The 12,569-nt window shown below is 36.9% G+C and overlaps 1 protein-coding gene across 1 annotated transcript in view; it reads right to left on the bottom strand.

Moving 5' to 3' along the window:
* Positions 1-8,335, bottom strand: part of LOC116781107 (atrial natriuretic peptide receptor 1-like) — a 36,143-nt gene extending 27,808 nt beyond the window's left edge. The window contains exons 1-4 of the mRNA XM_032676708.1: positions 8,282-8,335; positions 7,451-7,547; positions 4,433-4,565; positions 1,913-2,036 (exon numbers count right to left, since the gene is read on the bottom strand). Of these exons, the coding sequence (XP_032532599.1) occupies positions 1,913-2,036; positions 4,433-4,565; positions 7,451-7,547; positions 8,282-8,335 (408 nt within the window). The remainder of the gene's footprint in view (positions 1-1,912; positions 2,037-4,432; positions 4,566-7,450; positions 7,548-8,281) is intronic.
* Positions 8,336-12,569: the final 4,234 nt, after the last annotated feature.

The following is a 12,569-nucleotide window of genomic DNA, read 5'->3' as shown; positions in this document are numbered from 1 at the left end:
TTTACCTTCTCAAAATTACTTATGTTCTCTAACAGCAAATAAAGTGATATTTTATAGCTAAATCAATTAATATGTCAAAACACAAGCAACATTGTTCTGTGACAAAATAAAAGGTAAGACAAGCAATTGTTCCTTTACTGAGTTAAAATGTCACAAATATTGTTACTTTTTAAAATACATGAGCCCCAGTAGTGTACTCACAGAATGAGTAACTCTATGAAGCTAATTCACTTTTTCAGAATTTGCTGTATTAGAACCAGAATCATATCCCACTTTTAATATTTTTCTCAAGGGATTTTATTGAAGTTTTACTTTTGATACAGCAGCTTTTTTTTTCCCCTTTTCTTTAGAGAGGAAGTGAGGCACCTTTTCATTGTCTGTTTGCACAGCATTTCTCAGTAAAACCATTAAGATGTAAATCTCCTACAAGTGCAATCATGGAGGACTATTTTGGCTGCCAAAGATCTTGTAGTTTTTTTTGTTTTTTGAAAGGATTCAATCTGTCTCCTATCTCCAGGTATTTCTTCAGGTACTTATTTCAAAGGACTATAAGAAATAGATTAAACCAAAAGAAATGGAGTCAAGGTAACAAAAATAGAATGTTTTAAAACTCATTATACTGAAAAAAACCTAAAAAGTGAAAAACAAAACCTCCTCAGACAATGGAAAAAACTTTCCTTGAAGTGTATGTTCAATCTTATGCAGTGATACTCATGGCCTTGCTGTTTGACAGTCAATCTGCTTAGAGTTCCTCTAAACAGGAACTAAAGTATTTATAGTATTACGAAGAAGCCAGATGATGCATGTTGGCTAACAGGTGTTTGCCATTTCCACACCTTAATTCCAAGCAGTACTAATTGTGAAAGTAAGAAACAGTGGAGAGGTCATGACAGTGGTGACATGTTGAAGTTCTTTACTGTAGTTCTAGACAACAGTACTGGTGTGATGGTCCAACAGGGATTCCTCTTTTAAACCAAAGTTCTGGTTTCAGCTAAGGCTCTCTGGGAGTCATTAAGAAAACAGCTTTACAAAGGGACTGCTAAGAAGCAAACTAGAGCTCCTATGGAGTAATTAGGCCTTCACAGAGAAGGGTACGTGAAACAGCTGCAAGATGTGTAGACTAGGTTTTCTATTACATCATCTTTGATTGGTAAGAATGTGTCACATTGCCAGAAGGGAGCTCAACTAGAAAAACTGGGCAACTGCATGAAGGTTAGTATGCAAGGTAAGGCTTACCTCACAGATTAAAAAAAATTAAGGTGTTCCAAACTGTGTTTTTAAAATCAGAACTTTAAATATTCATTCAAAGAGAGATAGGCTGAGCAGACAAGCTAAGAATGGATCTTGCTAATACTGCATGAACAAATTTTGTTATCCTGTATTTGGATTCTTTTTTTTACTCTGATATAATGAAGAAAAATCATTCTGTCTCAGGACATGTGTATACAGGCTTCAGTCCTACAAGTCACAGCCAGTGATATTCATCCCCCTCAACTCTGGTAATCCAAGCAAATCATTCACATTCCCTCTATAAGCTGGAGAGGCAGGAATACCTCCAACAGAAAATTTGTCTTGCTTGTTTTAGAATGCTATGATCTGTCTTTCTTTCCTTTTTGACTGTACAGCGATCCAAGTCAGGTAATCTCAAAATTATGAAACTGGTCCCACTAAACATAATGAGAGATTCTGCATACAGCCTTGCCCAAAGGTCCAACCACTTGCTTTGTGGCCTCAGCATCCAGTGCAAAAAGAATTCTGAAACTGACAGACATTGCCATAGTGGTTTTAGTGAACTGTAGATTTGGTCTAATTGTAATTACAGAAGGACTTCATGAACTTCAACCTGCTTATTAAAATGATGTTTCATCCAGTAGCAAGAACAGAGCAAAGTATTTTGTACCATCATACTAACCATGAAGCCCAAAGGACAGGAATGAATGTTGGCATGGTAGACACAGCAGTTCTCCTCATTTGCATCTTTCCATCTGGCAGGGCATTCATGCTCCTCACAGAATTCCTTTGCAGCAGGAGCATTGCTAGCCAAGCAGGAGACAGAGAAAAACTTTTACATCCATTCCTCATTCTCAAAAATTGCAACAAGTACATGACACCTTGTTCTTTATTCTTCTCAGAAAAATTAGCAGCAAAAACATATGAAGAGACCTAAACACTGTTGCTCCTTTCTCTTCTGTCTCACTTCTGTTTGAAGCATTCCTGGAGCAAAGAAGATTGTTGCCATCTGGGCCACTGCCCACTGCCATGCAGTAGGGACATCTGGCAGGTACTGTGCTGCAACGAGGGACCAACCTCAACTTCTCTCCCCAGCCTGACTTCATGACCAGGTGGGATTAGTTGGCACTACTTCATCTAACACAAACACACCATTACTCAGCTTCCACTATTAGATATATGTGTCCCTGGCTACTTTCAGTCTCAGTGTTTTCAACTATATACCTTCACCTATGCACGTGATTCATACAGATTATTTAGCTCCACAATTGAAATTGCCAAGGAAAATAAGTATATTGGATAATAATATCAGATACAATTCCCCAAATCAAAAATGTAAAGCAAAACGCAGACTTTACGAATAGACTGTCCTACAAAACAACTTTTGAAATTTTATTCCTGAAAGATGAATGTAGTCACCTGGAAATGTGTGATGCAACACTGCTTCCTCAGTTACACTTTCAGTTGGTTATCACTCTCATAAGTTTTGCTTTTAGATAAAATAATATTCTGCAAACACGGTTTACTCAGTAGACACAGCCAGACTTATTTGTAGTTTAGTTTAGATGTTATGCATTTGTGATAGATCTCTATAAAACAGTTCCAGAACACAGGGATTTATTTTTCAACTTGTTTTTACTGAAAAAAGGCCTAGTAATGAGTAGATTTAAGACAAGACTGTGTTTATTATGAGAAGACTGTGTTAATTGTAAGAAATAAACACAAATATAGAGGATTAGGTTCATATAGATTGTATTCATGGTCAGACTTACAAAGGCATAAAAATACTTGAAACCTGAGATAAACAAATCTGTCAATCCCCCAAATATCTGAGCAGATAAAATATTAAAATTTATTAGCCTTTGAATTCATACTGGGAGTTAAGAAAAATACACAATCAAGCTGCTGCTTAATTCAATCACACACTTTCTCTAGGGCTGCTTTTTAAAATTTATCCTGTATTCTGTATTTTTCATTCAAGAGCTTCATCATGGCTTCACCCAGCCATGCTGATGACCATACACTGACTTTCCAGCCAGATGTACTTCAGTTAGCCATTGTAACCTTAAGTCTCAACCAGGTAATCTTCTAGTTAAAATAAGGTGCAGTTAAAGACTTCAGCATAGATTTCTCTCTCTTTAAAAATATTTGCCATCTGTCTCTATTGCAAGACATGAAAAGAAGACTTTTCCAGATTCTTTAGTGATTTGAGAGAGTGGGTCTCCCTAGGAAGACTATAAAATCAGATCCATTCCCTAGAAGTGAAAAAATCTGCCTAATGGTTGAGATCTTCAAACTATTAGTAGCCATACACTTCAGCAAATGTGATAAACAAACTTAAAAAAACTTTGTAAACATTGTATGCAGATGATAAAAATAAAAAATATTAAATTTTTGCCATTGCAAATGAATTATAAATCATCTTTCAATATGAAAAAAAAATCTCTGGATAACACCTTTTAGACCTTAACTTTGTAATGTAAACACTCAGAACAACAGCAAAAAATGTGAGGTTTTCCATAAACATCTCTCAGAAAGCAAGGAAACACAGCTGCAGCCTCTGACCCAGGTATTGCTATAAATGAATAGAGAACAGTTATGCACAGACAGAAGTGTAAAATTAGGGTGTAATAGCCCTGGATTTGTAGATCCAGGTCTGTAGATCTGGATTTGTACAAATAAAGATTCTCTATGTAGTTGCTGATGTCCACAACACAGTCCCTGAGTTGATATATAGGCTTTTGGACTGATTTTAATCCCACAGAAAACAAAACATTTCACCACTGAATTCAGTGGATTCAGTGTTGGACTGGTATCTTTTTCGTATCCATTTTGTGCACTTCAATCATTCTTACAATTAAAATGAGTTTAAGATATACAGTTAGTCTGAGACTCATGCTTAAACTTCAGTTATAAATTCAGTGTGTACAGAAGCAAGAAGTGATGTTCAGAGTTGCACTGAGACATTAGTGATGTGCCCCATCTTTGACCAAGCAGGAAAGTATGCCACAGTGGATCCTCTGAGAGCAAAGTCATTGCAGAGGGGGAAATATCAGAAAAAACAGAGCTATAAGAGACCTCAAAACATGCAAGGAATTAGTGAGGATCCCCAGAGCATATGTTCCAATTATATTTATGAATATGTACACACAGAATCCTCACATACTCATGACCATGATAGCATTTTTATGGGAAGCAATACCTGTGGGAAAGGATTCCATTTTGCACTGCATACTGATAAAAGCTGTCTGAAGCAAAGACTGCATAGGTCACGTTGAAGGATTCCCCACTCACAGCCTTTTCTGGAGGCCTTTGCACCCACATCATCTCCAGTCCTAGAAATGACACAATCATGGGCCAAAATATTTGCTATACTATTTTGTTCAACAGACGAACACAAATGTAAAACTTTCTGTGTATTGATTTTCATCTATTCATAGAATCATAGAATGGTTTGGGCTGGAAGGGACCTTAAAGATCATCTAGTTCCATGGGTCCTCCTGTCATGGTGCAGGGACACCTTCCACTAGTCCAGGTTGCTCAAAGCCCCATCCAACCTGGTCTTGAACATTTCCAGAGATGGGACGCCCTCAGCTCCTCTGGGCAATCTGTTCCAATGCCCCACTTCCCTCTGAGTAACCCTCCGAGTATTCTTCCACTGCTTGTTATGAGCCCCAATCCATCATCAATTTTAGTAGCTGGATAGGTAACCACAAATGCACATTAATTGAAAAATTTTGACACTCATTTAGAAAAGATCTTGTAGTTGGAGAAATGTGACAAAAAATCTGTTCATTTTACATAATCTAGCTTTGTTTCCAGTATAATGTATTGTTGCTTGTCCTGATAGATTTACTTTCCCCTTGGATCACAAAATAAACATTGATCTTAATTCATGGCTGCTCTCAGTGAGGTGTATTTTATTATGGAAGAAGAACAGACAACTCTGCTACACAGAAAATTCAGTCGAAACCGTTACCCTCATGAGACATAAATTATATATACTAATAATTGCATATTTAAAAAAGCATTCTTATTTTATAAACCCTATCACATCTGGAACAGAGGACAGTAGAAGGAGCTCTACTCAGACATCTGTCATTTTCTATTCCCACTCTTTTAAGTGGGAAAGATGATTTATCCCAATTGTCTCTCTTTTCCCTGGGACTCCATATTATCTGCTCTGGGCCTGGGAATGAAGTGAGATAAGAGGTGGGAGAAGTTTTAAATCCATAATCTTAAATAACACCATCAAATTTTTTCCACTCTGTTCACCTACCTTTTCATATATTGTTGGTTGAAGGTTTCAATATACACCACATCACTTTACTTACATCCTGCAACTGTGTAGCATTCAGTTTGTCAAGAAGTATCAGATCATTTCTGCAGAGAATGGGTAAATCTGCCTTACAAGAGATTCCCTTTTCTGTTGTTGTTGTTGTTCACTTATGAACTCTTTTGTTATCCTGTAGTTGTTTTTATAAGTATATTCTTCACTTGCACTGTTACTGTATCCACTACTTTTTTCTCCTAAACATGATTTCCTACCAGATATAACTAGGCAAATTGTAAGATAACCTCTTTATTTCCCATCTCACTTGAAAATTAAAAACTCATTACAAATACTCACACAAAGAAACTACAATACAAAAGTTTACAAAAAAAAAAAAAGCTAGTGTGATTTGCACTAAGAGGTGAGAGAGTTAAGCTTCAGAGAACATGAGAGAATGAAGGTAAAAGGTCAGCATAAATTTTAGTTAAATTACTTCCTACTTTTTTTCTAAAGGTCTCATAAAGGTATCTTTCAACAATAGATACACCCACACAAGAAGAAGAAGCAGAAGCTTTGAAGATCTTTTGTTAAATCCACAGCAGTGAAGCTACAGTATATGTGTCTTTTGGCAAATGCCTAGAAAACGGTAAGGAGAACCCCAGAGAAAGGCAAGACAGCGCTTGGAGTTCATTCTAAAACTGGTTGTAAAGGGTGTATGTAAATTAAGCAACTTACTTGCTTAAGTCTTCCTTCTACTCAGCTCACACTTTGATTATTAGTAAGAATAGCTTTAAACAAGTCATCTCTACTAATAAATATCTGTTTCAATATTAAAGCAATTGTAAATTTTTAGAGAAATCTAATGCTCTTTTCATTTCACTGTTCCAATAGAATGAATTGGAAAATGTTTAAATGTAACACTGAGCTCAGAGTGTGACCCAGCAGTGTATTACTTGGAGTGTTTTATCAGTATCAGTTTCTCAGGCTTTTTCTAATACCTCTTTTGAAATACTTGTCTCTGATGCTATCTTTTACAACATAAACAAAGTGTTCCTTTACATCAGCTACTTATTTGTTACAGAGTCACAAAGTCACAGAATATTTGAAGTTAGAAGTCACCTACGGATATCATTTGATCCAAACCCGTGTTGCTCAAGACAGGGTCACTGAAAGGAGGTTACTCTAGCCTTTGTCTAATTGTGTTTTGAAAATCTCCAACAATGGAGAAACCACAACCTTACTGAGAAACCTGTTACACTGTTTTATCACCTCTGAGGTGTAAGAAATTTTTCTTATACTTAAATTGAATTTCCCAAATTTCAGTTGCTCTCTAATTACTTTTCCATCTCAATCAATTACCAACATAAAAATTATTCTATTTTTTCTATTGTCTCATCATGTAAATTAATTTTTGAAACTGATAGGAGTAAATGGTTACAAATCTCAAGGGTTTTTGAAGTACTCACGGAAAAAAGTTTTGAGTAAGGTGGAAAACCATGACATATAGCATCAGTGATTTTGCTTACTGGCTGAAGATTTTAAGCCCAGACCACTTTTGAACTGACACTACAGAGTTTAAGCAATGATTTAATAGATTTGCCGCAATGCAGAGTTGCCAGCCTGCTTTGTTTGGATTAAATTGCATTTGGTTTTCTAATGAGAAAGAAAATGTTTTCTTTCTTTCTGTGGGAAGGGATTCAGCTGTTGCTATTACTTTTTCCTTTGGAACCACTAAATACTGGACAAATAACTGCTCTGAAGTATGTCTTAGTTGTTTTCTTTTACTTATTTCTCTAGGAAGAGAGGTTGTTCCTGATTCAGTTGCTTTCTAACATGGATAGAGTCATCATGAGTGAGGTATTATTCTGAATACTTCAATTTTTTGTGTTTTCAACCATTCCCCAAGTAAGATATCACCTTTCTTGATCAGTGTAACGACTCACTCACCTCCACAGTCCAGCATGTTATACTCATCTGGTTTTTCCAGGGGCCAACAGTCATAGTCTTTGTTATCCAAATCATGCCACCCCTCCACTAATATCACCTGCCAGAAAAATAATAAAAATTAATAGACACCATAAAAACCAGTATGAGAACAGGGGAAGGATGAGCGCCATCTCCCAAGTCTATAATTCTTCTACAGAAATCAAACCAAACGCAGAAACATAGCCTGGCATATCTCACACTCTTTAAATTCTGGAGGGAAAAAAAATAATTTCTAGGGGTATACAAATATGATCACTATGCTATTTTGATCTGTCCAATGATAGATAAAATTAAGATTGCATAAACCTATTACAGGTAGAATGCAGCATCCTCATACCATATAAATTGAACTGCAACAATAACAGGATATACATAATACTCGTGTATGTATATATATATATATAATGTATCATAACAGATATATTAGTCATATATTAAAATTTACACTCTCTATATGAACAGAACAGAATATTCTAAGATAATGTGCCCTGGTCTTATTCTAATTCTAATAAAAGATAGTAATTTCTACCCATACAATCTGCTAATTTTTTTTATGTATTATTAAAAGGTATTCATCCACTATAGTATACAATTGCTCATTACAACTTTAATGGAATAAGATAGAATGATACAAATAATTTTTCCAATATAGCCTTCTATTACTCTTGGTTTCTACATTACTAAAATAAAATCCACATAAATATAAATAGCTGTTTCACTTTAATAAGTTCTTTCTGTATGCACAGATCACAGGAATCAGTTCTGGTAAGCAGAACTAGGTAGTGTACCTACCAATAAACTGAGGAGGATTCGGATCTTTAAGGCTGGTGTTTTGACAGCTCTCATGCTCCCTAACATGCACCCAGCTCACAAAGTGTCAGGGCTGCTTCTGATGCTGCTGTGGTTTCTGAATTAGATGCCCTTGCCTAAGAAGGGGTGTTGCTAGGCAGGCTTATCCTGGCAACTCCAGCTGCTGCAGCTGTTCTGCCTCCTCTTTCCCTCTTCTCCCCTACCCCACTTCTAGTGCAGGATGGAAACGCCACCTCTGTACCTCTGCTGAACCTCTCTGAAGGTCCCCACTTGTCTTAGCGTCAGCCCTGCTCTCAGGCTGCTGAAATTTATGCCCCTTTCAACTCAAAACTGGAAAAGCAATGGGGAGATTTTGTCTCACTGCCTTGTCAAACGTGGGCAGCATCTGAGCCTTAGGCAGATGAATCAATGCTGTGAAAATAAACACAGACACACAGCTGGGCCTAGGGGTGGAGAGGATATAAACTCCAAGGCAAGAAAAGATCACCTATGTAAGATAAATTGTAAGACTGGAGGTTGATTAGATAATGTCCTGAGTTTCCTGCCAACCTGAATTTTATGAGACACTATTACTTCAATTTCTCAGTCGCTGAAGGTGTAGGACAACTTCTACCCCCATGTTCTGCTACATACACAGGTGAAACAGACCTCCATGTAGTCATTCTGGTACAATAAAGACATAGATGTGTCCATGATTATTTATGTTTGCTGAAGCCACCACCAATACAAATCATCAGTTATGACTCAACTCTCTGGAATATTTCCTTCTTTTTCTCTTGAATTCTGGTTCTCAGCCCCTGATACTAACAATCTTACTCAAAATGCTTGGACTTAAATATTTATTACATCAAAATTGCATGAAAAAAATGCAATGTGTGCCCAACTAAACTTGAAAGGTCTCCAGATGGATTAAAATATCTGTTTGGATTCACTTATAAAAGAGATATTTATATAAACTAATATGTTTTAATTCAGAATTTTATGTTTGCTGTGAGATCCTAAATCTGTTTTGTCTTCCTGTGCCTCACAGTGACCATTTCAGCAAAATTGTAGGTTTCACTGTGTAGGAGTCTTTTAGAGAATTTCAGCATGACAATTTTTTGGGGTGTTTTAGTTCAATTATCTGCTTAAAAGAATCCTACATATATTAACATCTTGAAGAGGTTTTACTGGTGATGTGTTTTAGGATATCTTGTGCTTAATGAGGAATTTGCTGGCAGGGAAGCTAAGGATTACAACTTGTTAGACACTACAGCAGCCAAAAGATTACCAGACTGATCCTATTTTCTTTAATAGGACTGTGAAATATTCACAAGACATTAATATCATGATTCAAGGACTGTAAATATCGTACATTACCTTTACAGCTGCTTGTCCATCACCAAGTTCAGAATTCCTGGAGAGTGGCCATGTGCACACGGGAATCTTGAGTGAAAGGTTGATGGGTAGGATTGGCTAGTGATCACCTGATTTACCAGCTATTTGAGAAGTATATTACCAATTCTGCATTTAAGTACTGGAAATGTTAAAAAGAAAACCAGTGAGGACTATTTTGCGATATAAATATATATGAACCTTAGTTAAAAGAAAGGATTGACAGCTAAATGAGTAATATGTTCTTCAAGTCTACCTACAACTCTCTGTATATAAAGCAAATCAGAAACAAATATAAATAAAGTGAGATGGTCATCTCAAACCTAGTAATATTTGCTTTTGCTTTACAATTGCTCGGTTTTGTGTTTGTAAGTTATATGCAGTTGCATAATTCACATTAACATCTTAGCATTACAGCGTACCGCAAATGAGTTTATTATCACAGCCAGACTCAGTGCACCATAGATTACCTGCTGCTGCTTGACTTGCTAAGTGAAATAACACGGTTCTTTGGTTTCTTCTTTTTGAAGGATCTCTTCATCTGAAAAAAACTCCGGGCAATTTCTACTTACTGAAATTAAGTTTATTAAATCACTTTTTGTTTATAGATGTATTTCTGTTGTGTTGGCTGTGATCAGATAGCTCCTTAAGCTACATCATTTCCATTTCATTAATTAACACAATAATAACTTCTACCATGAAAGAAACAGTGAAAATAAAGATTTAAAAAAAAATGTGAGCACCGTAAGTGTAGATATTATTAAAAACACGCGTTCTTATTAATGTTTCAATAATCATATAATTAAAATATGAATATATTATACTTGAAGCAAACAATAACAATGGATAAAATGTTGCTGAACAACAGTTGCTAACTATGTGTTTTCAAGTAGTTTAGGAAAGCAATTTGGAGCAATAAACTAAGAAAAAATTACTGTAATGAAAACTTCAGATATTGTTGAAAATGTTTATTTATTCTGACATTCAAACTTTCCAGATGGATCTTGTCTCAATAAGAAGCTGAATACACTTAAAAAAAAAACAAAAACAAAAACAAAAACAAAAACAAAAACACCATTTTTCAGGACTGTGTTGTAATTTGTGAAATCAGTAGCTAAAGCTTAAGTCCTTGATGTATAAATCTCTACTGTGCAGAGTATGTTCATCCTGCCATAGATTGACATCCTACTCGATGTTACGCTGCTCCCGGCTCCTGGTATCCAAAGGGATGTAAGATTACCCATACTATTCTCATTTTACAGTGAGAGCTCCAAAATCATTTTAAGCAACTCAGAGTCTGAATGCTGTTATTGCTGGGACCGTAACAGACCAGGAAAGCTTCCTCTACTGGCGGCGCCTTGCGGGGCACGGCCAGCGCACTCTGACACTGCTCTCTAGTGGTTTCCGTGCAGAACAACGCCAGGCAGGTTCCCCACGCCGCTCTGCCTGGTTTAAGGAAAGACTCTCCTTGATGCATGAGCTGCCACAAATGGAGTACAAAGCAGCAGCGTAGCAGAGAACTCGCCTGCCCTCAGATTCTCACCTTTGGAGGCAGCAGAGTGATGCACCGGACAGCCACAAGAAATTCCCAAAGGCTCTGGTGTGTGGCCACAGTACCGCAGCACAGCAAGGGATCACACTTTCACTGGGTCCCCCTAATCATTTGTTTATGCATTTTTAGCCTGCAGAAAGAGCTTTAATGTCCTATGGAATGTGACCCCACAGACAAAGGATGTTGATTTTTATCTTGTATATGCCCATTGACACAAACAGTGATGTGTGTCAAAGAGGCCTTCCAGTATTTGCTTCTTGAGTGCTCTCCCCATGCTGGTCCTCTAAGCTTTCTATTGCTTATGAAATGAACTGGACAATTGGAACAAAAGTCTCCCTAGCTGAAAATGGTGGTAGTTTTAGTTATTTGATATAATGTATGACTGAAAACCTCTAAAGAGCCTGGATAAGAAAAATTGAACTCTTAATTCTCAGAAAAACCAAAAAGAATTTCACTTTCAAAGTGATCCAGGTTAAACTTTAGAAAATCCCAACCTAAGTACACAACTTAATAGAGATTTCTGCACAAGGGATTTTCCTAAATACATCTTTGAGTTTCTGTTTCTGTAATGTACCTGTTGTACATTACAGTAGCAGAATCTGTAGTTGTTCAAAGGGCATTCAGCAAGTCTGAAAATGTGAGAATGAATTTCATTTTGACAGGATGACTGGCTGAGAGGCTTAAGAAAAGTTGGTCCCAGTTCAGCACAGAATAATTTGAGTTTTTCTGTTTGGGAAGAAACTGAGCTGAATATCACTGATATTCTCAAATGCCTCCCCTCTTTCAGTCCTCCCACACAGGCAGAAATGTTACAGATGTCTGCAGTGCTTAAGAACAGAAACCTTGGCTGTTTGTAAGATCTGCTGTGGAGCATCTGCATAACAGTGATAGATAGCACTAAGGGACAATTCTGTTCTTACCCCGCATCATGGTCCTAAGATCCATTGGTCATTCCACTGATACTAATGGCATTCAGTTGAAATCTACATTTTGCCTTAATGAGTTTTTCTTCTCCTCCTCCCTTCTCACTGCATTATTCATTCCTATTTCTAGAACTCTTCAGTGATTTTCTGAAGCCTATATTTTTATGTACATTAGTACTGCACATTTATTGGCATTGCACACACCCCTGCTCTCCCCCCAAAAGACACCCTGATTGTAGCAAAGCCGTGATTGCTACCACATTTCTATGATCTCATGTGATCAGGAACTCCTAAGCAACACTGTCAGATCACTGAGACAGGGCATCTCTTAACCACAGAAACTTTCAGCCTTTTCAATCATCTCTTCAGACTAAGCCCAAAACCAGACAGAGTTCCAAACTATTTCTTTTCCTCAAGTCGT

Source organism: Chiroxiphia lanceolata, chromosome Z, assembly GCF_009829145.1.
Source record: "Chiroxiphia lanceolata isolate bChiLan1 chromosome Z, bChiLan1.pri, whole genome shotgun sequence".
NCBI lineage: Eukaryota > Metazoa > Chordata > Aves > Passeriformes > Pipridae > Chiroxiphia > Chiroxiphia lanceolata.
This window is presented reverse-complemented; position numbering and strand designations above follow the sequence as displayed.